Genomic DNA, 18,199 nt, shown 5'->3' with positions numbered 1-18,199 from the left:
GAAGATCTTCCATCCGATGATTCACTCTCCAATGGTATTGTGCCGATCTGAAACCAGGAGCCAGGAACTTCCCTCCAGATCTCCCACACGGGTTTGGGCAGTCCTTGACTGCTTTCCCAGGCCACAGGCAGGGAGCTGGATGGGAAGTGGAGCTGCCGGGATTAGAACTGGCGCCCATATGGGATCCTGGCATGTTCAAGGTGAGGACCTTAACCATTATGCTATCGCACCCTAATTCATGAACATTTTATATGGAGAGGCCAATGACCCAGAATAGTCAACATTATGGTAAAGGAGACAAGATTAAAGAACATACACTGTGTGACTTAAAGACATGTTATAAAGCTGCAATCATCAAGACAGTGTGGTCCTGGGGAAAGAATAGACACACTTATCAACATAGCTACATTGTCACACAAGCATAAGTTTCACTGCCTTACAACTCTTATGTGTTCCATTGACCCATTCCTCTCCAAACTCCAATACCTGGACAGTCCAGATTCTTGCATATCTCTATTATTTGAGGCCCAGAATGATGGCTCAATTGGCTAATCCTCCACCTCCAAGCACCACGATCCCACATGGGCACAAGCTCATGTCCTGGCAACTCTGCTTCCCTTCCAGCTCCCACCTTGTGGCCTGGAAAAACAATAGAGGACGTCCCAAAGCCTCAGGACCCTGAACCTCTGTGGGAGACCTGGAAGGAACTCCTGGCTTTTGGCTTTGGATCAGCTCGGCTCTGATCATTGCAGCATCTTGGGGGTGAACCAGCAGATAGAAGATCTTTCTGTCTCTCCTTCTCTCTGTAAATCTTCCCTTCCAATAAAAATAAATATTTTTTTAAAAAATCACATTTTCTCCTATCATCTCTTCTAGGAGTGTCATAATTTTGGGCTCTACATTTAAGTCTGCAAGTGAATCTGGATTAATTTTTTATTATTATTATTTGAAAGTCAGATATTCAGAGAGGACGAGAGACAGAGAGGAAGATCTTCCGCCCGATGATTCACTCGCCAAGTGAACGCAATGGCCGATGCTGTGCCGATCCGAAGCCAGGAGCCAGAAACTTCTTCTGGGCCTCCCACATGGGTGCAGGGTCCCAAGGCGTTGGGCCGTCCTCGACTGCTTCCCAGGCCACAAGGAGGGAGCTGGATGGGAATTGGGGCAGCTGGGATTAGAACTGGCACCCCTATGGGATCCTGGCGTGTGCAAGGTAAGGACTTACGCTGTGAGGCTACCGTACTAGACCCTGCAATAGCTCTTTTAAGAGAGTCTCTTTAAGTGTGATTTTTTAAGTGCTTGCCAGAAAAAAATTCATCAGAAGTTGAATTTAGGATTTGGAATCTTCTAGTCCGAGAGTCTCTGCAAAGCTAAGGCAAAGAATCTGCAGTGACCCTAGTTAAACAGACCCCTGTGCACCTGGCTTAGAACTGTTCATGTTATTGATGACAAGGCAAATACCTGCTGGCCTGGCACCTTCCCCTTGTCCAGGGTTGACTGCTCCCACCCTGTACCTTTGTTCGACTCCACCCAGTGTCTCCTGGCTGCAACCTGCCTGTCTGGCAGTCTCAGAGGCCACTCCAGCTGGACCGAGATGGCATGGCCCCAGGTCAGGCTGTGGCTGAGGAGGCTCTGGGTGCTGGTGCAGGTGGCTGCAGAAGTGGCCCTGGGCAAGGTGCTGATGACACTCTTTCCAGAGCGAGTGAAACAGAACATCCTGGCCATGGGCCAGAAAACTGGTTTGGCCCAGAACCCCCTCTTCACCCATGACAACTGGATCCCCACCTTCTTCAGCATCCAGTATTTTTGGTTCATCCTGAAGGTTCGTTGGCAGCGACTGGAGGATGCCACTGAGCCAGGAGGTCTGGCCCCAAACTGCCCCGTGGTCTGCCTCTCGGGACAGGAGTGCCACATCTGGGACTTCATGCAAGGTCAGCAGGTGGTGGGAGGGTGCTGGCAACAGTAGCGGTGGAAGGAGACATGCAGGAGACTGGGATTTGTGGGCAAATTCTGAATCCATCTGCTACTCCTGCTAATTCTCTGGGGCTTCTAGGCCTCAAGAAAGTATGAATTCTCCTTAAATTTTCTTCTCTCTCTTTCTCTCAGTGCCAGCCCCACCTTCCCAGGCCCTCTGGCCCAGCAGTCTTTGGGCGCAGCTCCCAGGCTGCAGTCTGCTGAACCAAGGATGCTCTGCGGCTGTCTCCTCCCTATACCTTTCTTGAGGTAGTTGTGTGTGGCCATCTGCTTCATGTCCATTGCCTTTCTTGTAATGTGCAAACTCCTTGCAGGCAGAAAGTACTGCTCTAACTCACTATTGTGAATAGTCACTCACTAAGACCTTGTTGGAGAGAGTCCCCACCCCAGCCCTCCTAACCCAGCAAAGCAGCTGCATCTCTTTCTGTTCTGTTCTGAAAGCTCTCTGATTGCTTTTCTCTTTGGTGTATTCACAGCTCTCTACCTGCCAGGACTTCCTCCTCCCTGTCTTGCCCTCTCTTGTAAGCCATCTTATAAATAGCTGTAGGTCACTCCACAACCATCAGGGGCTCCCACCTGCCTTCAGAGCAATAGCAGAGCTCAGCCTTGCAGTCAAGGTGCTCCCTGGTCAGGCTCAGTTTTTCTGCCCACTTTCCATCCAAGTTTCTGTTCTTGATCACTCCTCCAGATAACCGGATGGGCTTTGTCCACCCCAGTGCCATCCCTCTGGTTTGCTTTTGCCAATATCATTGGCTGGTCTGGAACATCCTCCTCTGTCTTGAAAGTCTGTGGGCCCCCTTGCTGCAAGCCTCTTTTTCCGTGATGCCACCACAGATACCATAGTGGAGCCAGCTCTCTCCTTATGCTGGACACGAGACTCCACCTGTACTTCCCCAGGCCCGTGTATAGCTCCCCAATCTGCCTGTCCAGTGCGATGCCTCCGGAGGTGTGTCTGACTTCAGCACACTTAGCCTCAGGGCATCTACACTGCCAGTGGAGAGGAGGCACCCCTAAGGCACTTGGCTAAAGTAGGGTTCTTCAAAGTGTGTTCTTTGGAACGCTTGTGTTGCAGACAAGCTCTACCAGGCAGATGCTCCCAGTGCAGGTGATTTGGGAACTGCTGCATCCTGCATCCTTCTCCCGCAGATTCACATTGCGCAGTGCAGGGAACGGGCTTAGCAAGGCATGGGCACTTACCAGCAAGCACAACAGATTTACAGAGAGGAGAGACAGAGAAAGATCTCCCATCTCTTGCTTCACTCCCCAAATGGCTGCAATGGCCAGAGATGAGCCGATCTGAAACCAGGAACTTAGAGCTTCCTCTGGGTCTCACATGTACTTGAGTACAGGGTCCCAAGGACTTGGGCCATCTTCCACTGCTTTCCCAGGCTGTAAGCAGGGAGCTGGATGAGAAGTGAAGTAGCCAGGACTCGAACTAGTGCCCATATGGGATGTTGGCACTGCAAGGTGAAGGATTAGCCAGTTGAGCTATCACACTGGGCTCACACAGATATCTTCAACATGTTGAATTCACAGATAGGAAGAGCAGTGAGAAAATCATGTAATACATGTTGCATGTCTACCATGTGCTAAGCTCCAGAATAGAACCGAGCCATCCACTACAGATCATCACCTTGCACACCAGTTCACAGAATCTTCTCTCATCACATAGCTGCCCCCTTGGCACAGGCCCACAGACATCTTCATGACTGAGCAACCGGTTTGCCTGTGTTTTCTGCCAGAGCAGAGGAGACTGCAAAGTGGGGAGTGGTAGGCCACAGCGGCCTTTGTATTTCCCAGGCAGAGCTGGCTGTCTGCACGCTGACCTGGAGTCCCAAAAGCAGGAGGGACTGGCAACACAGCAGTAAACAGTGCTGCTTCTGGCCAGGGAGAGGGACGTGGCCACCAGAGTGGGGAGCACAGAACTGGGAGGGCCTCTCCCCAAGTGCATTAGCAGGTGGCCTGAGGAGAGAGTGTGTGGACCAGGAAGCCTTGGGTGGGTGAGTTAGAGGGGATTGGGAGCAAGGCAGAAGGGGTGGACATGACCCAGTTGGAGGAAGTGGGGTGCAGGAGGTAGGAAGGGATGAGAAATGATGTTGTAGACATCACTGGGAGCTAGGGCTTGGGGGGTCTCATGTATCTAATCTGAGGGTGTTGGTGACTTCGGGGAAGGTTTGCACATAGGGTTAACCTGCTCGGTCTGGCTTTCCAGACGTCTGTAATATGTCTTGAAACCTGCCAGGCCACAAGGCTCAGGTGCAAGCTTCAACTCTAAACCCTGACCTCATTTAAGAGTCATACTTTGGCAGTCTTGGAGTTTTCAGAAGCAAAGGCATGGAAATACCAATGGCTCCTTCAGTGTCACCTGCTGAGTTCACAGGGTGCCTGAACTAGAACCTGAGCCTTCTCCCTGTCTGCCCCCTCCCCTCACCCCTCCAGTGTGCTTTCTGTTACTGCAAAAGACAGAAGGGGTTCAAAGAAATCCTCAGCCTTCTCTCTGCCCACACACGCACATGCAACACACACACACACACACACACACACACACACACACACACACACACACACACGAGTAAAGCACACATTGACTACCTGAAGGTAAGCTGTGGGTGATATTACCCCAGAGTTCATTGGAAGCCTGTTTTACTTCAGCCTGAATTTCATGCCTTCTATAAACATCCCAGTGGGCCTTACAAAATACCATTCCATAACTGTAAGTGGGATTTCTCAGCAGAGGGAGCCTGCTGTGGCGTTTCTTTGCCTTGCTTGCCTGGAGAAGTCATGAGGGTTGAGTTCAAGTCTGGCTCCAAAAGAAGGAGGTGGATTTGATGGTCAGTGTTTGCCACCCTTTGCTCCGTGCACCCAGGCAGGGGGATAGCCCCTCACCCTGATCCTTCCTCTCTGCTACCAGGGCAACAGGAAATGAGGGCAAACTTTGCTCCCAATTCTGCTCACTGTACCCAGCCCCATTATAATAATTAAGCAAATGGTGCCATCTAACGAATGTCCACATATTCCCCCACCCCACCCCCAGTCAAAACCAAAATTCCTGACCTCTAGTTTTTCAAGCTAGTCTCAGCCCTAAGGCTCATCTTACCTGGCCACTTGGCCACGACCTCCGAGCCTGCCCTTTGGGGACCTGGGCCTCCCTGTCTCACTAGTGAGACATCATCATGTGATGCAGCAGGGGTGCCCAGGCCCTCTCCAGGCCTGCTGGGGCCTCCTGGGAAAACATCTGTGAGCCAAGGACGAGGAAGGCCTGGCCCTGCAGACGGTTAGCCCGCCTGCTGCTTAGAGGACAGGATGATAAAGAAGGGCTATGCAACTCACTTCCCCTATGACTTGGCCACGAGGAAGCTCATAGTTCAGGACCTTCCGCCCCGTTTGCTTGTACTCCATTTTCTTCTCTGTTCCTCCCATTTCATGCATCCCACTGGGGCATGATTTGTTACTGTTTGAGCCCGTGAAATATTTTATTTTGTGCAGAAGCTGCTTCGAGGTCTAAGAAACCCTAAACAAGTCCAGGTGTCCTCTGAGCTCTGTCCACCTACCGCCTTCTCCCCTTTCCCATAGACCACACACCAGCCCAGGCTCCCTTCACCTCCCACGGGGACTCCTCCAGCTTCCCCTCCATTTCCATCCTCACTCTCCATTCTTTCTCGCTTGGGGGAGCCAGAGAGATTGTTCCCTGGCTCTTTTGTGGCAGTTTGAGTTCTGGGCAGCCAACAACAGCTCACTCTGGCTTGTTTATCATACTCATGCACAAAAGAACCTACCAGAAAGGTGTCAGGGGGATTCCCTCATATAGCAACAGATGCAGCCCTAGGCTGAGATTGTCTCAGCATCAACAGTGGGGCCTGGATCCTTGCTGTCACTGGTTGCCATGACAATCAATCGCTACCCCTCATTAGGCAAAGAAAGAATTCTGCATGTTAATGGTTCCAGACCTGAAGATCTATGAGGAAGATGGAAGGTCCAACCTACTGTTCTGGGCTCACTGCCTGAGCCTTGGTGCCCTGCGATCCATCAGTTCAGGTTGGACACACTAGTCCTTCATTAGTATACAAAACAGGGAATTCAAGTAGAAAGAAGGGTTAGGGGCCCGGCGGTGTGGCCTAGCAACTAAAGTCCTCGCCTTGAACGCGCCAGGATCCCATGTGGGTGCCGGTTCTAATCCCGGCAGCTCCACTTCCCATCCAGCTCCCTCTTTGTGGCCTCGGAAAGCAGTCGAGGACGGCCCAAAGCCTTCGGACCCTGCACCCATGTAGGAGGCCCAGAAGAAGTTCCTGGCTCCTGGCTTCGGATCGGCACAGCATCGGCCATTGCGTTCACTTGGCGAGTGAACCATCGGATGGAAGATCTTCCTCTCTGTCTCTCGTCCTCTCTATATATCTGACTTTCCAATAAATAAATAAATCTTAAAAAAAAAAGAAAGAAAGAAAGAAAGAAGGGTTAGGAGCCAGGCAGAAAACCTGTGCCACTGTCCACCACCCTTGCTACATATCCCTGACTTCCTGTTGTTCCTAGAATGAAATCTGGATTATTTTTAAGATTTATGTATTTATTTATTTACTTATTCATTGTTTTTATTTTTCTTGGAAAGGCAGATTTACAGAGAGGAGAGACAGAAAGATCTTCCACCTGCTAGTTCATTCCCCAAATGGCTTCAATGGCCAGAGCTGAGTCAATCCAAAGCCAGGAGCCAGGAGCCAGGACCTGGGTCTTCCATGTAGGTGCAGGGACCCAAGCACTTGGGCCACCCTCGAGTGCTTTCCCAGGCTACAAGCAGAGAGTTGGATAGGAAGTGGAACAGCAACCAGAGCCCCTATGTGATGTTAACACTGCAAGCAGAGGTTTAGACTACTATGCCATGGAACTGGCCCCATAAATTCAGATTATTTACCAAGGCCTAGCAGAGCTTGCCTGTTCTAGCCCATGCCTCCCCTTCCAACCATCACCCTCTCTCACCAGTCTCCTCTGCCTGGTTACAGCAATGGTCTTGTGAGACCTTGCACAATGCTGAGCCTCAGGCCTCCCTAGGGACTCTGTACGTGTCTGGAGTGCCCTCTCCCTTTGCCCTGGAGCTTCTGTATGTTTCACTTCTCAGCTTCTGAGGGGCCTTCCCTGACCCACCTGTCTGAAGGCGGGTGAGGGGGGTGGGATAATTCCTTTACAGTCCCTTTTATGGCTCTTAGCTCATCTGAGATTACTCCACACTGGCATTTATGGTCTTTGCCCATCCACCCTTTGGACAGACCTGAAGCTGCACACAGGCAGAGAACCACAGGCTCTTTTCTTTGCTGAGCCCCCAGTGTATGGCAGGGGAAGTGTGTGGCACAGGAAGTGATGCGGACATGAGGGGAAACCAGCCATCGGTAACCTGGAGAATGTGGTCGTTTAAACAACCCAGGTTATGGTACAAGATTAGTCACGCGCCAATAAAAGCATGAGAAGGGGAAGAGGTCAACAATGCCAGCTCTGGCCATGAGGAACCTCAGGGTGGGGCTGGGGCTGTGGTGTGGCAGGTAAAGCCTGTGCCTGTAACGCTGGCATGGCTGTGTCCCCACTGTTCCATGTCTGATCCAGTTCCCTACTAATGGCCTGGGAAATCAGTGGAGGATGGCCCAAGTGGTCAGACCTCTACACCCATGTGGGAGACCCAGGACAAACTCCTGGCTTCAGCATGGCCCAGTCTTGGTCCTTGGGCCATTTGGGGAATGAGCCAGTGGATGGATGATCTCTCTTTCTCTTTCATTCTCTCTCTCTCCCCCTCCCTCTCCTTCTCTCCACAGCACTGCCTTTCAAATAAATAACAAATCTTAAGGAAAAGAAAACTTAAAGAAACTACAGGGTACTACAGATCCCCAGGATCACTTTCGGCTGAAGCTGGGGGACTTAAAGAAGTCATCCTATTCCCCCTTCTCCAAGGCCATCTCCAAGTTCACGGCGCTCATGAATCACATGGCTCCCACGCTCAGAAGGGCCTCATGCTTAGGATTTGGTGATCTGAAATAGTTATGAAACTCTCAAGCATCTTAAGTCCAAACCCTCATTTCATACACAACTCCCAGTGGTACAAGGGAGCCTGTCCTGGAGTACCCTGGGCTCACACAGGGTCCTGCCTCCCACTCTCCAAGCCAGCACACCTACCCCTCCTGCTCTCACACAGTGACCAGGGCCACCTTCTGGCCCCAGAGAGGGTTCAGATACCTGTGTGAGGAAGACCCAGGTCTGACGTGGGCATCCCCAGCATCTTGTGGCAAGCATGGAGGTGACTGTCCCCATCCCAGACTGGCAGAGCTGTGGATGGTACAGTTTGGCAAATGTCTGGGAGTGACTGCAAGGAGAAGCCTCTTGCTCCCCCGCTTCCTGGCCCTCACTCACTCCCCTTTCACCCTCACTTCTGGTGCAAGGAGCCCAGATAGGAGAGTGCAGAATGCTGTGGTTTGGGCTAGTCAGCAGGTGGGAAGGACAGGCCTCTGGTTTGGCTTTGGGCTCCCAATGGGGCACAGCATATGGATCTGGATGGAGGGTGGCCACAGATGGTGGCCGCAGCTACACACAGGGGCCCTGAGCTGCGAGGGTGCTGGGCGGCCAGGACAGTGGGACATCACATGGTAAGTAGACACTGCCATGCAAGATCTTGATATTAGAATAGGTTTCACGGCGTTCCACTCGCTACTGCAACCAGGAAAGCTGGGTTTTATTTCTCAGCAGGCTCAGCACATTGTGCAGGTGCTTCTGCCCTCACCTCGTCCTGCCTCAGTGGAGCCCTTTGCTACCACCACCTCCCATCATACTGAGGGAGGGGCACTGCTGCAGACAGAAGCCAAGCACTGATTAAGCTCTTAACGGATTTGGCAGAACCACTCCTTGTGATGATGATGATGTGGTCCCCCCGCCCTGCAGTCCCCACTAACCACAGTGCAGGAGGATGGGCGTGGATCGGCTGCACAAACTGCACAAACGAGATTCCTCTTGGCCGTGATTTTAACTCCTACACTGTGGATGCTGGGGGTCCACTGAAATTGCCCAACCAAACTATCCCATTTTAGAAAAAAGTCAGTTGGTTCTAACTTCTACTAAGCCGTACTCCCTGGTTTCCTGCATCTGACGCTCTGCTGTGCCTGGGACCCATCTCAAGACACAGCACAGGTGACAGCATTGAATGCAGGAATGAAGCAGCTGCTTGCAAAAGAAAGCTGGGTACTGACTTCTTGTTCATGGGGGTTCCCTTTCTATGGCAGGTAACAGGCCTCTGGTGCTGAATTTTGGAAGTTGCACCTGACCTTCATTTCTTTCCAAATTCGACCAATTCAAGAGACTTATTGAAGATTTTAGCTCCATTGCAGATTTTCTCATCATTTACATTGAAGAGGCGCACGCATCAGGTACCCACTCCACCTCTACCTCCGTCTGTCTTCTCATTTGCTCCTTCCGCTCAAGCTTATCTCCAGCCTGCAGAGCTGGAGGAAGAAAAGGAGAAAAGGGAAAAGGGAGGGCTGTTCATTGAGCTCTCACTGTCTCCTCTGTTCACCCTCACTCACTCACCCCAGTCTGTGCTTTCAAGCAGATTACACAGACAGCAGAAGGTCTAGACAGCACCCTCACCTCCTGGACGGGTGCCTGGGGAATGCAAGGGGGAGAAAGAAATGTCACAAGTGCCATCTGGTTAATTTTATGACACAGCCCCAAACTCAAAGGATCATTCTGGGAAGTGTGTATTGGGTGCAGTGGTTAAAGCCATCTCTTAGGATACTAGCATTCCACATCAGAGTGCATGGCCCAAGTCCTGGCTGCTCTACTTCCAGTCCAGCTTGCTGCAAAGTCGGCACCTGGGAGGCAGCAGAGGGTGGCCCAGGTATCTGGATCCCCTGGATACCCACATGGGAGACCTGGATGGAGTTTGAGCTGCTGGAAATAGGCTGACCCAATTTATTCAGGGAAGCGCTTTCTCTATTTCTTTCTAAAATACATGTATATTAATTATATATTAATTAAATATATTAGTTATATATTAATTATAAAATATATTTTAATAACTTAAATTAAAAGTCCAAAATTTAACAACAACCAAGAGGCATTACAGTTCATCCCAGATGGCAGTTCTTGAATCTCAGTGAGTATTGGAAGCATCTGAAGGGTTTGTTAAAACAGACTGATGGGGTCTGCAGAAACAGAACAGTAAACTTCCTTCAGAACTAGGGAGAGGAGCTTTCTCTGGTCCTTACTTAGTTCCAACTTTGGATCCCCACCCTCTCTTGCAGTGACCATCAGGGTCGCTCCAGAGCTCAGAGCCCCCCCACCCCCAACACACACACACACACACACATTAGAATAGATAGGAAAGCTTAGAACCAGACAGGAAACGGTCAGCGTGGACTCACACATACCTTAATATGTAGGACACAAAGATTAGTTACTCCTCACTAGGTATTGAAGATTTCGCTGCACACCCCTCCTAAAACTGCTCTGCACCTCAATTGTTGACATATGCCTTGTTAGAGTTATAAGCCAGTTTAGACTATCCTAAAATCTGCCAAGTTCAGCAAAATTATGCTTCAATACAATAAACTGCTAAATACTAAAATGAAAATAGACATGAGACAGCTGAATAGTCATTTTAAGGTGTATAGAAGCCGGTAGTATATAAACTAAAATTGAAATGTCAATGAAGTGGTCACAGGATGTGGTTAAGAACTTGCATTTTTTTTTAACATATTGGTTACTCAATACCATGCCAATTAATACCATAATGTTGTAAATTGTCGTTGATGTTATGTTGTGGCTTTAAATTGATCAGGATATTCTGCCAGCTCTACCTTCAGGCCAGAGATGGTCTCCCCAAGAAACCGTTGAATTTATCTGGACAATAAGATGCTGGACTCTATGCTTGGTACACGCTTGCAGTGAAAGAATCTTGACTGAATTTGAAATGTAATAGTGCAACAAGGTGAAGGAAGCCACCATGGGGGGAGGGTGCTGGGAGGAATCCCAGAGCCTATGAAACTCTGTCACATAATGCAATGTAATTAATTTTTTTAAAAACCATATATATATTAAAAAAAAAAACAGACTGCTGGGCTACTGCCAGGGTTAGCAGATCTGTGAGGAGGGCCTGACAATGTGCATTTCTCATAAGTTCCAGGGCTGTGGGGCTGCTGGCCTGGTACTGCTCCAGGCAGTGGTGTGAATTCCCTGGGCAGGCAGCCTCTCAGCAGCCACAGCAGGTAGTTCCCGCCCACCTGGCTTACTTCCCAGGAACTCTTGCTCCTCTCCCTTCCTTACAGGGAGCAGACACATCCCGTGTGGACAATCTTCCTCAAGCTCTTTCAAGTTTGCCAAATAGTCTGAGACACCCAACTGCCAGACTAGGATTGCTGTCTGAGATCAGAAATCCAGAAATCTTCCCTTAAGGGGATGATGGGCCCATGACTGGGGACTCAAATTTCAGATTTGAAGCAGCCAGGAGGCTCTGTGTCTGGGTGGAACAAGTGTCCTCAGTCAACCACCTGCCCACAGGATGGGAGAGATGCTGTCTGACTGGTCACTGCCACCAGCCCCTGGCGGAGCCTATGTCACTTAGTGCTCTGGAGTCATTGGGTGACTGAGTGGCAGTTAGGCCAGGGTCAGCCTTGATGGCTTGCTTGTGTACTCACCCATGTTGGCTTAGTGATGCTTTTCACAGCATGGTCTCCAGACCCCCAAGGTTACCATCTGGGTTGCCTGTTGACCATGCTTCCATACCCCAGGGCCTCACCCTAACCCCACTGCTTTCCTAATGCATGCACACCTATAGGTTTGACAACAGCTTTCAGCGTAGTGCCCTGTTCCTTCCATGATCAGTTTGTGTCCTCATGAAGCCTTCAGGGCATTTCAAACATTAGATATATAGAGATGTTTTGTGCATTTGCTAGGATGCTGTATCCTGTGTCTGAGCATGTGAGGCCCAGCCATGCCTTTGAGCCCAGCTTCCTGCTAACACAGAATCTGGGAGGTAGCAGGTGATGGTCCAAGGACTTGAGTTCCTGCCACGGATGTTAGAGACCTGGCTAAACTTCTGGACTCCTGATCTGCAATTTAGGCTGTAGCAGGCATTTGGGGAGTTAGTGGTTGGAAGTCTCTGTCTCTGCCTTTCAAATAATTAAAAATAAGGAAATTAAAGAAAAAATAAGAGCATAAGAGACTAGGAACCCAGGGGTTCCTTCTACTGGTCTTTCTACTTTAATGTGTGTTTAAAATTTTCCATCAACAAACTTTTCTTTTAAATAAGAATAAGGTAGGTAACACAAGCACAATGTGTCTCTTTGTCAATCAGCAGCCAGACCTTAAATAAAGAGAACATGGGTGGGGGGAACAGGTTTCTGTGGTCAGTGTCCACAGCTGAGGAGAGATGGTACCTGGATGCCATCACAGCTGAAGTTCAGCCCAGGCCAAGTTCACTGTCACGGGGCAGTGCTTCTCAGTCTCAAATGTGCCTTCAGTTCACCTGGGGATCTTACAGAAATGTAGATCCTGGCTCAGAAGGGCTGGACTGACACATGAAGCCAAGACTAGGCCAGGAAACACACTTGGAGTAACGAGGTCCTTTGAGGCTCCCACTTCTGACTCCAAAGGAACCAACTGCTTCCTATGACATCAGGGGTCAGGTCATCCCAGAAACTTGTGTCCTGGGCCTGGGACTGTCTCCTGACTTGGGTCGCACCCTTCCTAGCACCCAGGGCTCGTGCCCACTCAGGCACTGGAAAAAGGATGGAATGCATTGTGTCCCTGTTCTGCCATGGACAGATGTTGGCCTCCATACTGTGCCTCTCCCAGTACACGCAGCTCTTCCCCTCTCCGTCTCTTGCTCCTGGGTCTACTTGTCTGTCAGACAGAATTAGATGTGTCTGACCTTAGATTTCTAGTGCATAGAGCCAGTTCCATCAGCTCTGGGATGGCTGAGGTCTATGGCCTTAGTCTTGGGGTTTCCTCTACCTATACACTAATTACATTTGTCCAGGTGGAGTACAAACTAACATGAGCCATGATATGGGGAGCTCACAGACTTGGCAGTGTCAACACCCAGATGTGAGCTCTAGTGCCACCATGTGCCGGCCCCAGGAGCTTGCACAGCCCACCTGCCATTCCTATTTCTGAACCACTGACACAGGCTGACAACAGCTTCCTCGCACAACTACTCATTCAACAATGGCTAAGGACAACCTACCTCCTGCTGTTCATCCCTGTTGCTGGCGGTGGCATATACACATGGTTCTGGTCTCCAAGGAAGCCACAGTTGTAGTCAGGGTACAAGTGGCTGCCTCTCTCTCTCTCTCTCTCTCTCTCTCTCTCTCTCTCTCTCTCTCTCGGTCCCCTGGGACTGATAACCCCTGGGAGGCTCCAGGGTGCTGATGGGCGGGCAGGGTTGCTTAGCTATGCCACACATGCAGGCAAGCATCAGCGAGTGTTTGTGCTTTGGTGTGTTTCTCCGGGGAACTGGTTTTCCTAGGGGAAGTCCATGAGCAAGAAGATGTGGGAGCACAGATGAGGGGGAGCCAACCTACCGGCAGCCTTGAATGCCTCATCTGGCCACAGAAACAACTCTTGTCCTAGACAGGCCCCCTGGCTTCTGAGGGGGACCTGTTGACTATCTCATCCAGCATCCCCAGAAATGGAGCAAGTAAACGGACAAGGCCATGAACAGCTGACATGTCAAGTCATGGGTCCATTGTTGGGAGTTCCTGAAGGAGGGAAGACCAGGTGGGAAGGTGTGTGACGATGGGAGAGGAAGTCTGCTGAACAAGGGTCAGGGCTGGGTTAGCAGCTGTGCTTGGCTAGGAGCCCACCCCCAGTGGCTCACTGGAAACTGTCACGAGAGAGAACGCAGCATCGGCTGAGGCGGCCGAAGTCCTGGGATGCAGAACAAGGAAAGAAAAAGACCCCACTTTGCTCCTGCTGCAGGTGGAGGCAGCGACTGTGATGATGTGAGCAGACATGTGATAGTCAGAAGTGGGTGGGTCAAGGACTGCCCCACCTGGCTAGAGCACAGAGCTGGGGGTTGGGGCACGGGAGGCTGCAGGAGCCTGGTCCCTGAGACCAGGCTGAGCACCAGTTCCTTTTTAAAAATTCGCTTATTTTTATTTGAAAGGCAGAGTTATAGAGAGGGGGCGAGACAGACAGAGAGGGAGAGCTCTTCCACTGCTGCTTCACTCCCCGATGGCCACAATGGATGGAACTGTACAGTCCAAAACCAGGAGCCAGGAGCTTCTTCCAAGTCTCCCATGTGGGTACAGGCGCCCAAGGTCCAGAGTCACCCTTGCTGCTTCTCAAGCACATTAGCAGGAAGCTGGGTCAGAAGTAGAGCAATTAGGACTCAAACCACTGCCTACATAGGATACTGGCACCTCAGGCAGAGGCTCAACCTACTATGCCATGTTGCTAGCTCCTCTGAGCAACAGTTCTTAAATTTTAAAGTTTAGAAGCATCACTTAGAAGTCTGCTATAACACAGAATGCCTGACCCCACTCCTGGTTGGTCTAGTGTGGGATTTGAACCCCTGCATTAACAAGCTCCCCAGTAACGCTGAGGTAGGTGCTCTGAGTTCACACACTTAAATAATATCTGCTGTAAACTGTACTTCTTTTTATGTATTTTTATGTATTTTGAAGAGGCATACACACATGCATCTTTCATCCATTACTTCCCCACCCCCCTTCGCTCCTTCTCAGGTGCCTGTAACAGCTGGGGCTGGGAAGCCAGAAGCTGGGCACTCAATCTGGGCCTCCCCCGTGGGTGGCAGGGCAAGCATCACCTGCTGGCTCCCAGTGTCAGCATCAGCAGAAAGCTGGGATCAGCACACTGCAGCTGGCAATCAAACTTATGCTCTGGTGTGGGAGGCAGGTGTCTCAGACATTAGGCTAAGCACCTGCTCCCAGCTGTAACCACTCAAAGCATGGTTGATGCCACCCCTAGACTCACGGTATCAGAATCCTGCGGTGGTGAGGTCCCTGAGCAATTCATTCCAGGTTAAAGATCCAATGCTCTGGTCGGCTCGATCATCTCCCTTGAACAAGCCAGGGCCTGGGTGGTCAGGGGTTCTGGGCTTTGGTTCAGACCATCAATAACTCTCTCGGTGACCTTGCACGATCACATGCAATAAGGGAAATGGTGCATGGTCACACGTGATAGGGGAACGGGGTCACTTGGTGGCCGTGAGCGCCTCTCTCTATCTGGCACTCTCAGTTCAAAGTGTGTGTGAAGGGAAGGGGATTGTGGGATCTGTGGAAAGCACGTGCTCAGCTGGCCGGCCTGGGCACTGGCCTTTGTCTTGTAGATGGCTGGGCTTTTAAGAACAACGTGGACATCAGGAATCACCGGAACCTCCAGGATCGCCTGCAGGCGGCGCACCTGCTGCTGCCCAGGAGCCCCCAGTGCCCTGTGGTGGTGGACACGATGCAGAACCAGAGTAGCCAGCACTATGCCGCACTGCCCGAAAGGCTCTACGTACTCCAGCAGGGCAGGATCCTCTACAAGGTGGGCAGCTGAGAACGGGGCGGGCCCCAGGGCAAGGCCAAGGAAGGCCAGGGTCGGGGCTCAGGGGGTGCTGGACTTGACTCCCTGTGCAGCCACTGACCAGGTTGGAATCCCTTCACCTCTCAGAGCATCCATTTTCCCCTGCAAACTGAGGGTGTTGCGTACAGTACAGGGGAGATGGAATATTGGATATTTGGATCATCTCTGTCTTCTGAGCCCAGGAAAGCAGCTTTCCTAGGGTCTCGCTGGACAAGGCTTTGATTGCAATTCAGAATCCCCTGGTTGGGCTGGGCAGGCATGAGGGGTGTGGGTAGGCACTGATCTCCAATCTCTGAGGAGGGTAGGGACCCCCAGTTGAGAGCTGGAAGTGCTGAGGCAGGGCTTTGAGCTGAATGGGGACTGGGGGAGAACAAGGTTGAGCCAGAAAATGTGGTGCTGTGGGTTGCCAGGGCAGGGTGTCTACGAACCTGTCCTGCGGCAGACGATAGATAGATCTGCCTCTGTGAGCCCTACCTACTCCCGTGCTGGCTCTCAGAGTGCAGGCTTTCCCACCCCTGGGGCAGGGTGGGCTTCTCCGAGGAGGTGGTAATTGCATGGGCCTTCAAGGTTGAAGAGTCAGCTGAGTAGGCACAGTGAGTGAGATTCACTGTGAAGACAAAGGGAGGGGATGGGGAGAATACAAAAGCAGGTTGGAGAGGAGGGTGGACAGGGGTCTGGTTCAACCTTTACCTCAGGGTACAAGAGAACTGTGGAGGAAATGGGGAGAGGTGTGGCTCAGAATGGCATTAAAGAAACATCCCTGGCCCCTGGGTAAAGAATGGTCTGGAGGGTGCAGGAACTGGGACTGGGCACAGTTGGGAGGTGTTGCAGCTGTTGAGGTGGGGAACAAAGAGGGCCGAGTGAGGGCAGTAGGAGTGTGTCGGCAGAGAGGGGCCAATGCAGAGTGGCTGCGTTTCCATTCCCTCAAGGGCCAAGGGCGGGAGGGGGTGGTAAATGTGACATTGGACCACGATGGGGGGAAGTACTCACCTTCCTCCCATCCCTACCTTCAGCTCCAAGGAACTTTGTCCCCTCCAGCTCGGGTTTTCTGTCCAGGCTTCTCACTCAGCTTGCTGTCCCCAACTACCCTTTTCCGTGCAGCTCCCATGAGCACGCTCCATCCCCATATACTCCATCCCCATGTACTGGCTGTGTGCTGAGGATCTGGGAGTGCACAGTTCTTTTCTCTTGCAGGGTCAACCTGGTCCTTGGAACTATGACCCGGAGGAAGTCCGCGCTGTCCTGCTAAAGCTCCACAACTAACCTGCACAAAAGTCCCTCCACCCCCTGCCCAGTCCCCAGTAGCCAACAGGAGGGGCCCTCCAGGAGTGACTGTCCCTTCCTTGCCGCTGGCCTTTGCCTGGGACCCATGTTTGCAGCTGAAACCACTGGCTCAGATGTTCCTGCTTCCAGTGATGCAGGGTTTCCAATCAAGACCAATGGCGATGCTCACCCCAACAGCCTGTTAAAGCCCTCACGATGCCACATGGCTCCTACAGTGGGGACGTGGTCCTGGCCCGGCACCTTCCACAGAAAGTGTCCCCAGTCAGGTGCTGAGATGGAAGATGGGATGTCAGATGTCTTCCACAGGTCACCTACATTCATTCAGCTACATTTGCCAATCATGAAATGGCTCATTCAAGATACCAAAAAAATTTTTTTGAAGAATTCTTGATGATAAAGAGAGTTGAGCAATTGAAAGAGGAGGGGGGACAGGAAAGGACATTTTTGTAGACAGTGTGGTGCTGGTGCTGGTGAGGGGTGAGCTTCCATGGTAACACATCTCCAAGACCACCCAGAGGAGGAGAGAACTCACACTACCACCTTGGACTACACACAGAAATCTGGCTGCTACCTTGGAACCTTCTGCTCATGTCACTTTTCAACAGTCATTTTAATGGGAGGCTTGGTTTTCCAAAGAAAGCATCCCAGCCTTGGTAGCTCAAATAAACCAGGAGCACCGTCACACGCCTGGGCAGGAGGTTGGGTCTGGAATCCTCTTTCTCTAATTTCTTTGCAAGTCTCTTAGTCGTCATTTGGGTCCAGAGTCCCTCAGACCAGTGGTCACCATTGATGATCGCATGTTGCCAGTCTGTGTCTTTCACATTTGCTTATGACGGCCACAGCCTAAAGTCTACACGGTTGTGGCTTGATCTGGGGAAAAAAATGTTCTAAGAGGCAGCAGGCTAATGCAGTATGATTAAACTCCATCAGGCTGTTTAGTGGGCTGTCCATGTGGTCTCTGTGTCTGCCTCTTCTGGCTGGTATGTTAGCCTGGAGTAATCTGAGCAGCCTAAATGCCTGGAAGGGCCTCACTTGGTGGACAAGACAACCCAGGTGTTATTGGTAACATGAGGTTGGGTGTGCACAGGGAACCCCTGGCAGAATGAAGCCATTTGTCAACATCAAACCACCTTCATTGCATGATATGAAAGAATAGCCTTGGGGAATATCTTACTAGCATGAAAACACATCTGCTGGGGCTCTGTCTTGGTGGCTGTAGTGTCATTGATGTTGGCACTTTACACTTTTTTTTTATTTACGAATTTTTGCTGAAAAGGTAGGTTTACAGAGAGAAGGAGAAACAGAAAGAGAAGGTCTTCCATCCAGTGGTTTACTCTAAATGGCCGCAACAGCTGAGCTGAGCTGATTCGAATCTGGGAGCCAGGAG

The 18,199-nt window shown here is 51.0% G+C and overlaps 1 protein-coding gene across 1 annotated transcript; it reads left to right on the top strand.

Moving 5' to 3' along the window:
* Positions 1-1,594: 1,594 nt before the first annotated feature.
* DIO1 (iodothyronine deiodinase 1) lies at positions 1,595-16,791 on the top strand. Its single transcript, XM_040978662.1, has 4 exons — positions 1,595-1,931; positions 9,222-9,365; positions 15,290-15,489; positions 16,723-16,791. Exons 1-4 carry the CDS (start codon positions 1,595-1,597, stop codon positions 16,789-16,791), a joined length of 750 nt encoding a protein of 249 aa, XP_040834596.1.
* Positions 16,792-18,199: the final 1,408 nt, after the last annotated feature.

This window comes from Ochotona curzoniae, unplaced genomic scaffold (assembly GCF_017591425.1).
Source record: "Ochotona curzoniae isolate NIBS_2020 unplaced genomic scaffold, NIBS_Ocur_1.0 contig_291, whole genome shotgun sequence".
NCBI lineage: Eukaryota > Metazoa > Chordata > Mammalia > Lagomorpha > Ochotonidae > Ochotona > Ochotona curzoniae.
Note: the sequence above shows the minus strand (reverse complement) of the source record. Positions and strands in the feature narration are given on the sequence as shown.